This window comes from Verticillium dahliae, genomic scaffold (genome assembly GCF_000150675.1).
Source record: "Verticillium dahliae VdLs.17 supercont1.9 genomic scaffold, whole genome shotgun sequence".
In the NCBI taxonomy this organism is placed as follows: Eukaryota; Fungi; Ascomycota; class Sordariomycetes; order Glomerellales; family Plectosphaerellaceae; genus Verticillium; species Verticillium dahliae.
The window spans coordinates 1,214,597-1,231,747 of record NW_009276929.1 but is presented as its reverse complement, the minus strand read 5'-3'; the positions used below and the strand labels follow the sequence as shown (position 1 = coordinate 1,231,747).

Below are 17,151 nucleotides of genomic sequence, written 5' to 3'. Positions count from 1 at the left end.
GAAAGGGGCGGGGGGAGAGGTCGCACCGTCATCGTTACGAGCACGTCAATCAGGGGCGAAATGATCGGCATCCGGCGGAGTTCTCCGGCCCTCGAGGACCGCCCAGCTCATGGTGGCGGCCACGCTGGGCACACGGGATGAGCAAAACCCATTCACGGCCGAGCTTGCAGCCATGAGCAGAGCGCTGGACGCGCTGCCGTTACAGCTCCAATACGGCAACATCACGATACTCACCAGGAACAAGGCAGCAACGCAAGCGGTCAGCCGACCACACCACCAGTCGGGACAGGAAGACATACGGCGCATCTATGCCACCATCGGCAAGCTACGTAGCAGGGGAAACAGCGTCTCGATCCGCTGGATTCCCACTGGGACCGAAGGAGACCTCACGCGAACAGCGAAGGGAGCAGCCAAACGAAGCGCGAACCCGCAGAAGCTGCCGGTGAGAAGTCCGTACCGGGCGGCATCAACCACGCTCGCGGCAGCGAGAAAGGACCAAGCAGACTGCCAGACCCTACCAGACGAAGTGGGCAAATACTCCAAGAGAATCGGCACGGCACTACCGGGAAAGCACACGCGTAGGATATACGATGCGCTGACGGCAGCCCAAGCGAGAGTGCTCGCACAACTACGAACGGGGATGATACGACTGAACGGTTACCTGTGGAGGATTGGCGCAGCACCCTCTAACAAATGCCCTTGCGGACAGGCCGTAGAAACAGCAGACCATTTTCTCTTCCGATGCACGAGATGGACCTCGCAACGGGTAGAGATGCAGCAAGAGACTGGCGCGAGAACAGGCAGTCTGTCCTTCCACCTGGGAGGGAAGGCACGGACGGATGCGGACGATTGGACACCTGACATGGCAGCAGTGCAGGCGACCATCAAACACGCCATAGCAACAGCACGGCTTGACGAAGGACGGCAGACGACTTAACCCACCCACAACCGCACTCACCCTCTCTCATACTAACCCATCCACCTCGTGCCACGACAGCAGGTTCGCGCCAGCGGCTGAAGATAGGAAGCTGGGCACCTGGAGAAGACGCCTTCACGGACAACTTGCTACTAACCCCACGAGAACTTGGCGACAAGAGACCATGCACAAGGAGGAAAAGAAGCAGGAAATTATGTAACGGCTGGACGAGTAGCGAAAGATGCGTGACGGAAGGGAGTATGTATTTAAGCAGCAGTTGCCCATGACTCTAACGGGCGTAATACATCCATCCATCCACCATAGGCCACTATCAGGACCCGGTACGTGAGGGTATTGGTACAGTAACCTACGAGACCCCAGCGAAGAAATGGAAACGCACAAGGCAAAGATGGAAGGAAGACTGTATGGGCTTTTGAGATCTTGAGGCATCTCGAAGGAAGAGATCATGTACAAAGCAGATAGTGCTTTATTGGCCCACTGGCCACCAGGCGTAATAAATTTGTGTTTGTGTGTGTGTGTGCACTGATCCAAGGAGTCCCGTCATCAACGAGTCCATGCTACTTTGCCATCAGAGCCATTGCCATGTGGGATTATCCATCGTGGTTGAATCCAAGGTCGAGTATCCAGTGTCCTACAGAGGAACCGATTAGCTCTGATTCCAAGTTCAGGCATATGAAAATATTTTTACCTCCGCCCCATCTGCTGATTCGCACGCAAGCCTCCTGCACTTCCGGCACCGAAGCAACGAATTGATTCAACAAGCGGCATGCTTCCTCGGGGCTCAAAAGAGACAAGAGTGGGATGTGCTGCGGAGTGGTGATGCGGTTTCTTTCATCGGTAGCGCGTACGACGGCCGCGTCAAGCTCATCAAAATGGTGGGCAAGCTTGCTCGTGTCGATTTCAGGCGCGGTCAAGTGAAGGAAACCCGCTAGATCAACAACTTCGATCTCAGATGGCTGGATATCAGAGCCTCGCCGGGTTTCTGGGTCGACTGGGATAGCCTTCTTAGAGCGTATAAATGCATACTTGAATTGCAAGTGTGTTGTTTGTGTTGTCACACCATTGGCGTCGTGAGTGTCCTTTGACTCGGAAACAACCGCCGTCCAGGCACGAGGGGTCAGGTCGCGCAGCTTAGAATACAAACCTCCAAAGCCGCTCGAGTGGCATGCCGCCTTGGCGATTTTGTAGGTCTCAGCCGGGAGTGGTGCAATCTCCACTGAATCACTGCCAAGGGCCGGTGGGCTGCATGAGAAGCAGTGGGCGACGGCCAAACCTGTCCCATTGCGAATAGGCCAGCTTTGAACTTCTGTCATGAGGTATTGGAAAAGGCCAGTGGCAACTTTGACTGGGGTTAAAGCAGCATCTCCGAGGTAGAAGGACTCCAAAGCCCCGCCGAGCGACTTCAGCATGTCGCCGTCTTTCCCTTCGTGGGCCACGAGAAGTTGCACCAGTGGATATGGTTCCAAGGTCACCGGGTTATCCCGACATGGTCGCCAAATATTCTGGCGAATACCGTTAGCATAGAGGCCAGAGAGTGTGAGCTTCTTGATGGCCAGGGGATGTGTTGACTTGGAAAGAGCCTCAAACAACTGGTTGCTGCTCTGTTCGTCTTTGCGGTCTGGTCGGTCCAGGACCTGTAGCGCGTGGAGGCTATCAAGAGATGAGAGAGCCTCGACGAGTTCTGCGGGCGAAACATGACGTTGTATCGTGAGGATGATCCCTGTGGCGCTTTTCAGTGCGTCTGACGTAAGGGCGACCTTGATTGCTTCGGCCGTGAGATTCACATAGGAGTTCCACTCCAGCAGGTCTTCACCAGCGTAGGCCAGCTGGAGTAAATGGCTCGAAGTCTGTGCTGGGCCGACCTGTTTCGAGTGGCAGAGGAGGTGTTCCCTCAGCACTTTCTGAAAGCCCGGCAGGTCTCGGACTTCGTCAAGGATGGAGGGTTCAAAATCGTCTTCGGTCGCGAGGAGGCGACTGAACAGTTGAGCGGCAGCCAGATCTCTGAGAGAATGGGTCGGGCCTAGAGTCTGGGGTTGAGTGTGCGGTCCGGTGTTGATTGTGTCTGCCACGGGGCGATCCGCGTCCCATTCACCCCATGGCCAGGTTTCTGGAGAGGGTTAGTGGGAAGGTATGGTAGTCGAGGATGCAGACTTTAGGCTCTGGGAATCAATATACCGGAAAGTGCTTTGGTTTCGACGAGAGGCGACTTTTCGAGCCCCTCAATGATGGCAATGTTGTTCTGCACCATCTCACTGGTCACATCGTAGTACCCTTTGAGGTATTCTCGCCCCGTTAAGGGAGTGTTATCACGAGAGGCCCCCGTGAAAATGTTGAGATGCACGTGGAATCATTGAAAATAACGAATTATGCGAGGGAACCTTGGTCACCGTCAGTATTCCGAATCAGAAGTGAGGGAATAGAGATGATGGCCTACCCAAGACGGTCATTAACCCATGCCTGCGTGGGAATTTGACAGTCTTGCTATCCATCACCGTTGTACCTACCTTACTATCAGTTTCGAAATCACGAACGTGACCTAAAGAGAATTAGTAAAGGCTCAAAGTCGAAACCCGAGCCAGGGTCCAAAGGCTGATCCATGTAACTTTTATGGCTCTCGAATTCGAGGCCAAGATACAGTCAAGGTAAAACTGTACCAGGTGACTAACCAAACAGATTCACAAAGCAGTAGCGGACATCAACCAAATCGGTGATGTCCAGCACAGTGATACCATCATTGTTGTCGCCTTGATCGAAGCCTGTGTCGAAGGCCAGTTCGTGAATCGTATCGACCCGGCCCAGATCAAAGTCGTAAGCCGCACCAACGGCCAGATATGTGGTGATGAAAGGAAAGGGACAAGCTGTCCTTTCAGGATCCTCGCACTCCGGGGGGTCGCTGGGGGGAGGACCTCTCTTCTGGAAGAAGTCGACGGCGAGATACAGCTCGTGCTTGAGGGCGATTCGGTTGCTCGGGTCCGAGAAGATGCGGAGGAGTCGACGACATGAACGCAAGGCCGACACGCCGTAGAGCCATTGGTGGTGGATCGCGGCGAGTGGGCGATAGTAGTTGCCGACACGGGCGATGACGAAGAGCTGGTGTCGTTGGCCCATCTTGCGAGCTGGGAGTCCCGTCCGCGGCGCGACCTCCACTACGGCAGGCTATAACGTACATGATAAGTGGGTGGCCCAGACAAGTGGGTGGGCCACCCAACCGCGACCACGCGACTATCTTCCTCGTAACGCGTTTTTGTCCACCAAAACAAATGGAGTCTCCTCGAAAGAAGGTCAATTATTCCTTGCCGTTCAGGCTATCGACAAAGACCCGAATCTTACTACCTGTTGGTGGATCCCTTCGGGCACCAACTACTCGTACCTCTGATTCGCGTGCACGGCTCCCCCCACGGTCCATTCCCTCACTTTCAGGTCCTGATACGTTGAGGGGTAACTTGTCCATTACAGCCTGCAGTCGTCGTGTGCTGTGCTGACGGCCGGGGCTTCGCAGATGTCGCGACACCACGCGCCAGCTGCGAGATCGTTGGATGTCGAAGCTCTTGGTAGGTTCCTGGAGAAGACGGAGCGCAGACCACTGGCGCCAGATGTGAGAAACCCCTGGCGTCGTTTGGCCAGTTAGAACCACTCGAGAGACCGAGAAGGATAAGCAGCCAAGAGGTTCGTCCATGTCGTCACAGCTGGCAGCCTGACGCACGAACCTCTGGCCATCTGATTGGCCTCATGGTGAGGGGAAACGGGCTGTGTTCCCCTCACGAACTCAAGCCGTCCTGAGACAACCGACCCTCGATGTATTGGGCAAGCGCAAGAATGGCACCTTAAGAATCGTTCCAATCAGAGGCTTCAACTCCAATGTTGCGGTGGCCAATCAGGCAATGCAGCCTTAGCTGCGGGGCTGGTTCTTGATCGGCATCGCTGCGCCACACAACCGGGGCTGATTGAGGCTTGCACTAATGGCTTGCGCCAAGAGTCATCACATGATCACGCATCAGGCACACTGTCGTATCTTAACAAGCGACTAAGACCTTGCGCCTAAAACATCACCAATAGCGAGAACGGAACTTTTGAAATCGAAGGAAGCGACAGCCCCGAAATACGCCTGCTTGTGGTCGCAATGGCCTCCATGGATCCCAATGCTTCCCCCAGCATTAAATTGAGACCCGTGGAGGCCCGTTGTGCCCTCAGAGCAGGCCCCGACCACCGAAACCATCAAGAGCACGCCGCGAAACATGACGCGTCTACGGACGACAGCATCGCCGCCCACAAAATTTGAACCGGGGCCATTTCCACGCCGTGCAACGACCGAGCCCAAACGATCATCATCACAAACTTGGTCTTCTCCGCCAAGAGGGCTAAGGTAGCCTGGATGTTCGCTCTGGACATCTCAGGCAAGGGCAGCGCAGGAAGAGCGACATTGCGACCGACGGAGAGGATGGATGCTGGCGTAAGAGCCGAAGTTTCTGCCATCAGAAAGAATGCGAGAAGAGGTTGCGGAATCTTCATTCGGTGTTTTAATAGTCCTTTGGATTTATTCGGAGTTTACAATATCACGCGGCTGACGCATCAAGGCGTGGGAAAAGATGCCTTTTCCCGCTCGAGCGGTGTATTTTGCCCTCTCACACCGCTTATGGCGGACCTCCACAACAGCAGCTTCCAGCTCGGCCTGAATCGCCCTGACCTTGCGCACTAGACCCGTCGCGACACCGCGCACGCACATCTTGCACAGTTGCTTTCTTTGTGCGTACGGTGGTAGCCCCTGCATGGGCAAGGTCGGTTGTGACAATTACATGCGGAATGCCGAAGGAAGTGCTTGCAGAGTATTTCGAGCGGTGCTCGTCCATTACAGCATAGACTTGTCACGTATTACCTGACAACACAAGCGGCAACGTGCGCTAGGAACCAGAAAAGCTTCAACAGCCGTGGGCAACGCAGCCCACTGATTTCGTCCATCTCTTGGAGCCAGCATTGGATATGGTTGGGGCCGTTCTCTCTCAGACCCTGCCAATCCTGCCAGCCCATATGGTCCAGCGCAGCTGACCCAAGAACGCTTATGCCGCCGCAGCGTTCGAGGCATCCCCCGACGACCATGCAACCAGACACGAACCTTTGAATGACCTTGACCCAGTCACATTGTGCCTCCATGTAGATGACGCCCCAGTTTTCGCGTGCCTCCTTTTCGTGGCCGTACTCCTCGTCCATATCTTCGCGATACACCGTACGCAAGCAGAGTGTTGATGGGAAGAGGCACTCCGAGCACCGAGAGCCTTTGCCGTTGCAGGATGCGTGGTACGACTTGAACATTGTGAGCCAGCACCGCGCATCGGAAGACTCATCCAGACAGTCGCAGTTCTCCAATCGGTGCGTCGTCGTGTCGGGGGCCTTGTAATGGAGCCTGCATAGCGCGCAGTCGATGTCCCAGGTGTGGATGAGCTTCCGAAGAACGCCCACTAGCTGGTCGGAAGCGGTATAGAACGGGCCGGCTGGAGGGGGGTAGTGGGGCACGCCCGACAGCTTTGCCATGATGCCCGCGAAGTTCAACACTATAGGGTGTAGCTTAGGCCCCTCGTTGGGCCGAACGCATTGTCTTTTCGAAGCTGTCGCCAATGCCGCAGCGATATCTGCGGCATCAGCGCGTCGCTGCCGCTCCTCCTTCCGCTGCTGCTTGCGCCGTTGCTCCTTACGCCGTTCCTTAGAGTTCAATTTGCGCACTAGCGGACCGCTTGTCATAGTGCCTAACGGCGGTTCGGCTGCCGGCGCTGCTTTGTTGTCGAGGTTGAGATGATCCGGCAGTCCGACTCTAGCCGGTCGAGGGGGGCTTGACGACCTGGGTATGCATATCGATGAATTGCTGTCACTGGAGCAGTCATCTCGACTTTGCGGCTCCAGGTTATCGGGAAGGGCATCAGTTCGGGATAGCATGATGTCGCCGTTTGTCGTGGCCATGTATGGAGAGTTGATGGTCGCGACGCGACTTGAAGGCGTACGAGCGGGGCGGCCCGTGCCTGACGCCAGTGGGCCCATGCATCGCGGGCGTGGGGCTACGGGCTGATCCCTGGCGACTATCACGTCGGATGCTCGCAGATAAACAGGCTAGATCGGGGATAAAATGGGTAAATGAAAGCCGATGAACAAAATTTAAACCCTGTGTTTCTCTTTCCCTGGAAGGGGTCCCACTTGCGTATCCGGTACATGTTCTGTTCTTCATCCAGGCAAGCCGCACATTGCGATGATGGTGGCGGTCGTCCCTTCTTCAGCATTGACATCCCCGACGTAGCCGATCTTGCCGTCGCCAACCCGTGCGAAAGCAATCGCAGCTTCTGTTCCCTCCCCGAACTCATCGTCGAACCCGTAAAGAACCGCGCCTGCATCCACCCCTTTCAGAAATTGCGCCTTCTGACTGTACTCGGCCGGGAGGGTCGCTTCAAGTGCCTCTGAGTTGAACGAGACGTTCATGCGATGATAGTTGCCCACGCTCCATCGCAGTCCTGCCTTGGCGAAGAGAGGGCCAATGTCGTTGGGTCTGACGAAACTACTGAAGAGGCCCATGGCGATAGCGATGCCTCCTCCACGTACGTAGGCGATGACGGCATTCCATACTTCTGAGTACTTCTTGGTGAGGGCGGCGTCTGTAAGTAGTATCACCGTCGGTGTCGGGTGTTGCTGCAAACAGGTCAGAGCGGCCTGCTTATGGTTTACGGTCTCGAGGCTGGCCTTGTCGCGGAGGCTATGCAGCAAATCGACCCAGATCTGTTGAAATAATTCTTCCTCGTCGAATGAGAAAGTAACGATGCGAGGTTTAGAGGGTGTAATGCTCGCCATGTTGTGGTTTCGGGAAACGTGTTGTGAAGCATGGAGATGAAGACAGTCGGAGACGAAGGCGGTCCTTAGGGGTAGTGAATGCGGGGTCGCACGTTGTTGGTCATTCACACGGAAGCCTAGAATCTTCCTTGCTTTCTTGCCTTCGCACCTGATAGGACAGCAGCATTGCATATTCTCTCTGTACCCGGTCGTCTCCGAGGGAGCTGTGCGAGCCCGAGACCTTGCGGAGCACCGGCGGCGTTGGGTGCGGTCGGCCGCTCGGGCGACCGCCCTCCATGGTTTAGCCCAAAGCGTCAGGCGCGAACACCAGGGACGGCGGATTCAAAGCATCGCGACGCCGAGGTCCCGTGGGGAACTTTGACAGACTCGAACAGCGGGCGATCTCCGCGCCAGGGGCCTCGTCGATATATGGTGAAGCCTAGGGACGGACGTGGGGCGTATCTTATAAGCGGTTATACGCGACAAGCGGAATTTGGCGAAGCGCCCGAATGTTAATCCGAACGACCCACTTCGCCATATGCCAAACCACATGCTATGATGGACTCAGACGTCGATCCATGCGCCCCAAAGCAGACCAACCCCTCCGCGCAGGAACAAGATTTCCTTGTAAGTTCCCCAGGTCTTTGACTTCGGCAGAAGACTTACATTTACCCAGATCCGGAGGCTTTGCTACTGCAAAATTCACCTTCCCGTTAGACGTGCTGAGGACACAACTTCAGCCCGGTTTGTTCGCGTCTCGGTTCGATACAAAAGCACTCTACGCCCATGACCGACAGCCCTTCTCCGAATGTGTTTACATCCTCCGCTCCATTGGTAACAGGCAGGCTGGCTGGATATGCCACGACGCCTCCCGATTGTCAGCGCCTGAAGAGTATGGTGACGGACGGTGATGTCGGAAAAGTCACCAAGGCAAGGAGATTACTGTTTTATATCTGGGAGATGTCACAGTATGGCCAAGGGTACGGTGGGCAACACGGGCACCAGCCCCTCTGACTCCCAGACGCACATCGGCTAAGTCGACGGGGTGCCAAACAGCAGAAAATAGACAGATGTGCTGGGATCCGCGCATGATGTGCTACGTACACAGGCGCATCCCTGGACGAGGGATCCAACATGCTCGGTCCTGGGACCAGTGCGAGAACGGGCCTGAGGATATCACATCCTCTTGAGCGCCTCGGCGTGCTCTCAAGGACGACAACCCATGAACGCCGCCTCGCCGAACACGCATTTTTCCTCGCGACGTGGTAATGACGATACCAGGTGACCCCTTCGAGGAGCGCATGCTTGCGCCCACCACCGCACCAGAGCACCCCGGAAACCCTGGCACCGCAGGGAAAGGCACCAGGCGAATCTGCCTCGGACCAATGCTGGGCGGCACGTCTGCGACAGCCGCTCGCAGACAGGGGCATGGGGTTCGCCGACTGACTGAATCCCGGGTATTTAAAGACTGCCATCGCCTCCTCCCTGTCACCAAATCTCTCCCCTTTCTCATTGCCTCCTCCTCTTACCAAAACGCACAGCAACGATGGCAATCCTCAAGCACTTCCGGGCGAAGTCTCCAGACGTTGTCGTCCATGACCACGAAGTTATCTGCATTAGCGACGACGACAGCAATGACGGCGACGACGGCAATGACGGCGACGACAGCAATGACGAATGCGACTTCGAAGATGTTGAAGTCGACGTGATGGCCAACGTCGAGTACACTGAGGCCAGGTTCGAAGAAGCTGCGGACGCCAACGACGAAACCACGGTTGACGGGGTCGGCAGAGACGCCCGGTCTCAGAGTGGTGTCACCGGCGGCCTCCCTCCCGAGGAAGAGGGTGCTTTAGAAACGGAGGATGAGGGCATTGCCACCGATATCGCACCTCATGACGACGCCGCTGGCGGCGATTGGGATCCAGATGACGATGAGGCTTCAAGGACGGAATCCGTCGACCTCGATCAAGATGAGAGCAATGCCTCTGGCTTTCCAGATGGCACTTGCACCAGCTTGAGGGACATTGTCGTCGAGCTCGGCGCTCTCCGCGACCGCGTTGCGCACCTGGAAGCCCAGCAACATGTTCACTCTGTTTGCCAGGCTCCGAGCACATCGAAGACGCGGCATCGGACGACCTCGGCAAGGCCCAGGGCCAAGAGGCGCAAGGACAGCAGCATCGTCAACATCTCGGCAACACGGGCCTTTGTGCAGTAGGACGACACACCGGAAAGATGTCTATACACCTAGAAGCGTGGTCGCGGCGGATACTGCGGGGTCGGAGGCGCTGAGGGGGGGATGCGTGATGAAGTGGACGGGGAGTACCTATTGTGTTGCGCTACCGCCATGTCCGTCGAGATTCGCGCGAATGCTGATTGGCTACCAATCGAGGTTCGATTCAACGGGGACAAGCAGGTTTTTGAGGGACAGGCGAGCGTGGGAAGCCAGAGGCTTGAGGTGAAGGATTCGGTGATGATGGACATGATGTGCGGGGGCAAGGGTGCGCATACCGCTTTGGTTCAGTGCTAGAGGGGTCAGCGAATCTAGTACTGTATGTGACAGGGCGCTTATCAAAAACCTGATCTCCGGGTGATAGGGAGTCGTCCAAGTCGGGGTAATCGTTGGTGTTTGGTGTTGGCGGTGCGGCAGTGCGGTCCCGGGGGAGGATGAACAATGCGTGGGAAGGGAAGAGGATGCCGCTGGGATGGTCGCCTTTACGTGGCCGACAGCACCTACGGAGTCGCCTCCCGAGCTCGTGATGCCTCCGACGGACGCTTGATCCAGCAGAGCATGCAAGCCAAGTCGGGGCAATCTATGCCGGTTTCCCTTCGTCTCGTTAGTAACGCCGGCTTGCCAAGAAGAGACAAACGTCTGTCTTACCGATAGAGGGGACAGACTGGCAAGGGGCAACGGCTGACGGCTGGCTTGGTGCCGGGCTTCGCTGCGTCGCCCTGTGTGCCAGCAGGTCGTCCAACTTCCCTGGCCGTCTTCCGGGTCTCCTTCACAGAGCCAGTGACGCCGTCGCCAGTTTGTTTGTCATGGGTTGTGGGCATGTTTGGGGTCTGAGACGGGGCGATGGAAATGGGTAGATGGCCTCAACACAAGCAAGCCCGCCACTGGAATTCCAGAACGCCTTGTCGATTCGCTATCAGGACGGTCACGTGTGGTGGGAGAAGCCGTGACAGGTAAGCTACATGTAGTGGACCCTAGCCGACCCTGAGAGCTAGCCAGTCTTCTGGTGGCCCGAAAGTTGGCCCTCACAGCTGTGGGCATGCCAAAGGCGCTCCGAAGGCGGTTTGGGTCACGCTCTCCCCTGGCGACATCGGCGCAGCGAGGAACGGCAGGGCATGGGCAGCGTGTGCAAATATCACTCGCCTCAATGCCGTCGCGGGCTCGTGCACATGGTGATCGGTCGTGTCCTCGGAGACACTGGGATCCCGCACAGGTACCACCAGGCCTCAACGCGTACGGACGCGTCGATACTAGTGGGGCTCAGGGCGCTATAACCATCCCAGGGCGCGGCCAGTGGTGCACTCCGCAATCCGCAATTGATACGACAATTGACGTCCAAGCGCGTCAGAGTCGCGTCGAGGCCCATTGGCTTATGTCATCAACTCACCTTGATGACCTTGCCGCCCAATCAAAAGTTTCAACATCACGTACGTCCCTTGCCAAAGCAATTCAAAACAATCCTGTCTAATTCTCTGGCCAGGCTTTCATTCACATCTACCAATGCTCTCCTGCACCTCCATCAACATTTATTATGGAAGAAGAACTAGCAAGTCTGCGACAGCAACTTCGGGAAGAACAACGCCGACGCGAAGAAGAGCAACGGCGACGCGAAGAAGCCGAGGGTCGTATTTTGGAGGAGCAACGGCGACGCGAAGAAGAGCAACGGCGACGCGAAGAGGCTGAAGAGCTTGCGAGACCGCTGGCACTTGAGAAGTATCTGGAGGCTTGTCACTCGCTCAATCATGCGATTCAGGTGGTGACCGACCGTTCATTGACCACTCAAGGCGACACCACGAACCCCACCGGTCGGATTTTCCCTAGCCGAATCATCCCCTGGGACGACTTCGCGACGAAACAAGAGGAGACCTGGGATCAACTCTCTGCCGGCCAGTCGTTCGCCTCCCACTCCGCATTCCCATCCCGTCATCAGCTGGAATACGTCAGGTCCTTGCTCAAGCCCATTAGCAGTGAGATTGGGCTCCGGGACTTTGAACGTGATGTTGTCGAAAATGCTGTTCAGAAACTGGTTGACGAGGCATACAGGGATCCCCGACTGCGAACCGCTCTCAGTCTCCAGGGAACCGTGACCTTCGAGAGCCATACGAATCTTGGGCGGACCGACGACCCCATCTCTGCGCCTATGGAGCACATGTCCATTGGCGAAGGTCACGCTGCTGCCGCAGCTTCGGCCCCGAGACCGCCGGCTCCTAAGCCCCGTCGTAGGGCGAGGGGAAAAGGCAACCGGGCGGACCAATTCTGCATATACAGGACTTCGGACGGTCGAAACATCCCCGCCCTCGCGATCGAGTACAAGGCACCGCACAAGCTGAGCACCGACGAGGTTGTGACGGGCCTGGAGTCGGAGATCCAGCCGGCACGAGACGTGATCAACAAGGACGGCGAGGGCTTCTCGTTTGCATCGAGGTCGCTCGCCGCCGCCGTCATCACTCAGCTCTTCTCCTACATGATCGGCAAGGGCATTCAGTACGGATACGTATGCACGGGGGAGACGTTCATCTTCCTCTACATTCCGGACGATCCCACGATTGTCTACTACTCCGTATGTGTGCCGAACGTGGACGTCCTGGATGACGACGAGAATAGGCTCCACCGCACGGCCGCTGCGCAGGTCTTCGCCTTCATTCTCCGGGCCCTCTGCGCGACACCGCCCCCTCTGTCCTGGCACGACGCGGCCGCCGGCCTAGATACCTGGGCGGTGGAGTACGACGATGTGCTGAGGAATATCCCCGAAACGATGCGCAAGGACAAGGGGCCTCGCGCGTCTCCTTACAAACCCCAGCGGTGGCGTGGCTTCAAGCGGTCGCCCATTCAAACCCGTTCTCGTTGCCAGCCACCGCATGAACTCATCGACGGTCGAGGCGATGACGATGACGAAGAAGCTCCTCCTTCCCCCACTCCGAAGCGACCGAGCCGTTCCAAGGATAAGGCGACCATGTTGTCCGCAGGGGCAGACTCGGGCAGTAAACGAAAGCAACCCAGCGGAGGAAACCGGCAGCACGGCCAAATGACGCAACAGAAAATACAGGACCGACCGTTCTGCACCCAACGATGCCTGCTGGGATTAGCGTCCGATGGCCCGATGGACGAGAGCTGCCCCAATTTTGGGGATCACGGATCCCAACATATCAGCCGACTAGAGTTTCTTCGTCTCATCCGTGCTCAGCTGGCCAAAGACCGTGGCCCCGATGCGGACTGCATTCCCCTCTACATGTCGGGGTCAGTCGGGTCGCTCTTCAAGGTGCGACTTTCGTCCCACGGCTACACGCTCGTTGCCAAAGGCGTGGAGGGTCTCGATCTTGTCTTGCTGCGGCACGAGAACGACATGTATGATCGAGTCAGGGCCATCCAGGGAAAGCACGTCCCGGTATGCCTCGGCAGGATAGAGCTGATCCTCCCGTATTACTATGACAGCGGTGTTTTTGAGCACTTCCTGTTCCTCAGTTGGGCCGGGCGACCTGTGTTCGAGTGCTGCGACCAAACCGGCAGACAAGCAGTCGTCGACGCGGTCACTGCAGCCTTTACGGAGATACACAAGTTGAAAGTTCTCCATCGCGACGGAAAACCTCGCAACGTTTTATATGATGCGGGCAGTAGCCAGATCATGATCGTAGATTTCGAGCGGGCGGAGCTTCGCAACCGTCAACCTCTCGGCCCGATCAGCCTGAATGGCCAGCCTCGCAAGAGGAAGCGAAAGGCAGTGAAGACGAACGGAAGCGATCCCTTCGCGATGGAGTTGCGATCCGTGGTAGAGTGCGTCTCGGGGCTGGCATATCGAGTGAAGGTTGGAGACAATGCTACCCGAAATGCTCGCTCAGCCGCGACCAAGGACTCTCTGAACTGCGCGGTCCCATCACCAAGGTCAGGTCCCGCAGCGGATCAGGAGTCAATAGGTTGTGCAGCACATGGACTGACTGTGCAATGAACATGACGATAACAAGGCGTAGGCTACGCCATCTTCTGGCTACCGGCGCCGTCGCGTTTAGAAGGACATCGCACAAATTGAACCGAGACGGGTCTGCCCTTTATAGGCGCCGGGTGCCTAGAAAGACGAGTCCGGCCATTATCCTTGGCGGCAAGAGACTGCGCTAGACAGGATTCGTGCTACGAGAGGACGGTTTTGCATATCGTCGGGACGCTGTGCTGGCCGGAATCCGTGGATATCCGCCTTGGTGGCCGGAAGCTGTGCTGGCTGGAAGCTGCGCTGGCCAGAAACTGTGGTGGCGAGGGATCGTGTTGGCCAGAATTCGTGCCACCAAGGGACGATTTCGGGATATCCGCCTTGGTGGCCGGAAGCTGTGCTGGCTGGAAGCTGCGCTGGCCAGAAACTGTGGTGGCGAGGGATCGTGTTGGCCAGAATTCGTGCCACCAAGGACGATTTCGGATATCGTCCTTTGGTAGCCTGACGTTACGCTGGCTGGAAGCTGTGCTGGCCAGGAGTTGTGCTGGCTGGGGGCCGTGATGGCGGCCAATCGCGACCACCGTCTTTGGTGGCCAGAACAAGCTGCGCCGGCTGGAAACCACGGTGGTAAGGATTCGCGCCAGCAGGGGACGATTTCGGATCAGGGACAATTTGGGCCTGGCAACCGGAAGTGGGCTGACCAGAAATCTTGCTGGCAAGGGATCGCGCCAATAGAACAGTTCTTTTCCATCTTTGACGAGATGCTGCAATGTGCCTCGACTCGTCATTCAGACTACCTAAGTGGATGGGAGCTTCCTAGGGACCATTGCCCCGTGCACTGGCGTATGGTGGGTCCTAGGTACTACAGCGAAGCAGGGCACAGTCTCCCCTAATGTCCCGTTTCGACCTGGAAGTCGGCCTATTTCTGGTGCTGAACGAACCGGCTAGGCCCAGTTTCGGGCCATCTAGGGCGCCCTTAAATCCGTGGCATCCACCCTTATTTCCTTCCACAGTCATTCTCCCATCCACAACCATCACCATGGCTAGTCTGCCCAAGCAACGCGATCGAACCAAGGAGAACTTCGACAAATCCTGCAAGAGAGGCGCCGCGCAATTTCACAAGATAAGCAAGAAGTATGGCGCTCGGGTCTACGTGCAGGTATGCTGGAGGGGGCGGCACTATGATATTCTTCGTACTTGGGGCTGCCTTGTACGAGTCCTTTAGGCGCTTCCCTTGCTGGAAAACCTGTCTATTCTACTCCACACGCCCATCTGCGGCCATAGCAAAGTTCCAATGGGCTGCTGCGATCAGTGGCGTTTCGCTGCCTTTGTCTGCCTGCAGATACCATGGCCGGAAGCCATAGGCGTTACACGGGGTTAAATACTGCTTTAGGACGCTCAAAGTAGTTGAAGCAGAATGACCGACATAGAACTAGATGATGTTGCGTGAGTAAGCGTCGATTGCGGCGTATATCTCGAAACTATACGCCTTGAGCTTGTCATGGCCGTCAATGCACCATTGATAATTTGGCCCTGGCACAAGGAACTGTCCCTTCTTCCGCCGAAACATCCTTTTCCGGATATCGACCTCATGTAATGTAATGTAATGTAATATTATTTAACGCCGGGGGATCCTATATAAGGCAAAAGGCGCTCGCACCGGCTGCCCACGCAGTTCTTAGATTGAGAGGGAGGGGCGAGATGATCTTGTAGTGGGGATGAGGTCTCAGTGAGCTACAAACGGCTCTAGAGAACAGGTCTCTTGGGGTCGCTCTGACGGGGCCTAGGTGAATCCTAAGGCCGTGCTAGACGGTGCTTCGGGGCTTAGAGGTCGACGTTGGGTAGGGTTCCGCTTCGCTGGTGTGGTGTCCCTGTGTAGGTAGTTCTCGTTCTCGGTATCTAGTACAGGTCGTGTCGAAGAAGGAGGAATGGTTGATCTGTTTGACGAAGCTGGGCCAGCCTAGGCCTAACATTGCGTCGACGTATTGGTTGTGTCCCAACCAAGGGGGGTTTTTATTAGCCTTCCTGCAGAACAGAGGGTGTGCTGGTGTCTTGTAGGCACCGCATGAGCAGGTCATCTTGGCGTCTTCGTGGTTGAAGCGTCTATGGTACTTCTCGAAGTCGCCGTGGCCAGTCCTTGCGGCGATGACCCAGTGGAGTTCCCTCCTCGTGAGTGTCTCTATTTCGGCAGTGGGTTTAAGGGGCGCTTCAAGTTTGAGGCCGGCATATCCTGTAGGCATGTTATGAAGCCACCACTGTTCGTAGGCTTGGCGGTGTTCCTTACGGAGCAGCCTGCGGACGTGACTGAAAGTGGGCTGGGGATCAAAATGCGGTCTTTTGCTGGCGCCCCTCTTCGCAAGCTGGTCGGCCATTTCATTGCCCATGATGTTCATATGCCCCGGGGACCATCGGCAGTCTATAGGGATATGGTGTTTCCTGACGTAGGCTCTGAAGTCGAGGATAGCTTCTTGTGAGGTGACCGGGGGGGTGCCGTTCAGGCACCAGATGACAGAGGTGTTGTCTAGGCAGACTGTTATGGCAGACGTGTCTTCCTGTATGCAGTTCTGGAGGCAGGCCACGAGGCCTGCCCTTGCTCCCTCCGCTTCTGCGTCGAAGACTCCTGCATGGGGTAGCGGGCGGCAGCCGGCGCGTATAGAGTCGTGGCTAGGCCCTTGGTATACTGCGTACCCGTATCCTGTTTTACGGCCTATCTGTGAGCCATCTGTGAAGACGAGGAGGTGCGTCAGGGGTAGCCGTGCCGTCCAAGTGTTAAACGCCTTAGTAGCCTCCTCTTTGGTAGCATGCGTAGGGGGGGTCGCATGTATGCGGGGGCAAAGAATCGGCCTTGGGAATAGTGGCACGCTGGTAGCGGCCTCTGTCAGAATGGTCGGTCTGACTGCGTTTCCACGGTTTCTGCGTGCTGTATAGTTAAGGATCCTAGGTACTAGGGGGTGCCCTTTGTCGAGTGTGCCGAGTCTCAGGGCATGCCTTGTGCGTGCCATGTCCAGGAGTAGTTGGATTGGAGGGGTACTTGACTCTCTGAGCATGGCCTCGATAGGGGTCGTCTTCCACACCGGGAGGGCCCCTCTGATGGCCGAGTTGATGGCGACTTGAAGTTTCCCTATAGTGTCTTGTAGGCCGTTTCTGACGCGGGGGAACGTGCCGTTAACCCTTTGCTTGCCGGGTCGTGTTGGGCCCGGGTACCTGATTTCCGTGCCGAATAGGGCCTTCGGTAGTACGATTGTGTGAACTGCTTTGCGC

At 56.6% G+C, this 17,151-nt stretch overlaps 5 protein-coding genes across 5 annotated transcripts; 2 read left to right on the top strand and 3 right to left on the bottom strand.

The window, feature by feature from the left end:
- Nucleotides 1-1,527: 1,527 nt before the first annotated feature.
- Nucleotides 1,528-4,613, bottom strand: VDAG_05277 (uncharacterized protein; the record flags this gene model as incomplete). Its single annotated transcript, XM_009655013.1, has 4 exons — nucleotides 1,528-3,044; nucleotides 3,447-3,473; nucleotides 3,604-4,093; nucleotides 4,308-4,613. The coding sequence occupies 4 exons, from the start codon at nucleotides 4,611-4,613 to the stop codon at nucleotides 1,528-1,530; spliced, it is 2,340 nt and encodes a 779-aa protein (XP_009653308.1).
- A 539-nt stretch (nucleotides 4,614-5,152) lies between these two features.
- VDAG_05276 (uncharacterized protein) lies at nucleotides 5,153-6,886 on the bottom strand (the record flags this gene model as incomplete). The annotated part of the gene is made up of 3 exons (XM_009655012.1): nucleotides 5,153-5,440; nucleotides 5,580-5,676; nucleotides 5,811-6,886. 3 exons carry the CDS (start codon nucleotides 6,884-6,886, stop codon nucleotides 5,153-5,155), a joined length of 1,461 nt encoding a protein of 486 aa, XP_009653307.1.
- A 258-nt stretch (nucleotides 6,887-7,144) lies between these two features.
- VDAG_05275 (uncharacterized protein) lies at nucleotides 7,145-8,039 on the bottom strand (the record flags this gene model as incomplete). The annotated part of the gene is made up of 2 exons (XM_009655011.1): nucleotides 7,145-7,690; nucleotides 7,911-8,039. The coding sequence occupies 2 exons, from the start codon at nucleotides 8,037-8,039 to the stop codon at nucleotides 7,145-7,147; spliced, it is 675 nt and encodes a 224-aa protein (XP_009653306.1).
- Nucleotides 8,040-9,287: 1,248 nt separating this feature from the next.
- Nucleotides 9,288-9,956, top strand: VDAG_05274 (uncharacterized protein; the record flags this gene model as incomplete). Its single annotated transcript, XM_009655010.1, has 1 exon — nucleotides 9,288-9,956. One exon carries the CDS (start codon nucleotides 9,288-9,290, stop codon nucleotides 9,954-9,956), a length of 669 nt encoding a protein of 222 aa, XP_009653305.1.
- A 1,546-nt stretch (nucleotides 9,957-11,502) lies between these two features.
- Nucleotides 11,503-13,914, top strand: VDAG_05273 (uncharacterized protein; the record flags this gene model as incomplete). The annotated part of the gene is made up of 1 exon (XM_009655009.1): nucleotides 11,503-13,914. One exon carries the CDS (start codon nucleotides 11,503-11,505, stop codon nucleotides 13,912-13,914), a length of 2,412 nt encoding a protein of 803 aa, XP_009653304.1.
- Nucleotides 13,915-17,151: the final 3,237 nt, after the last annotated feature.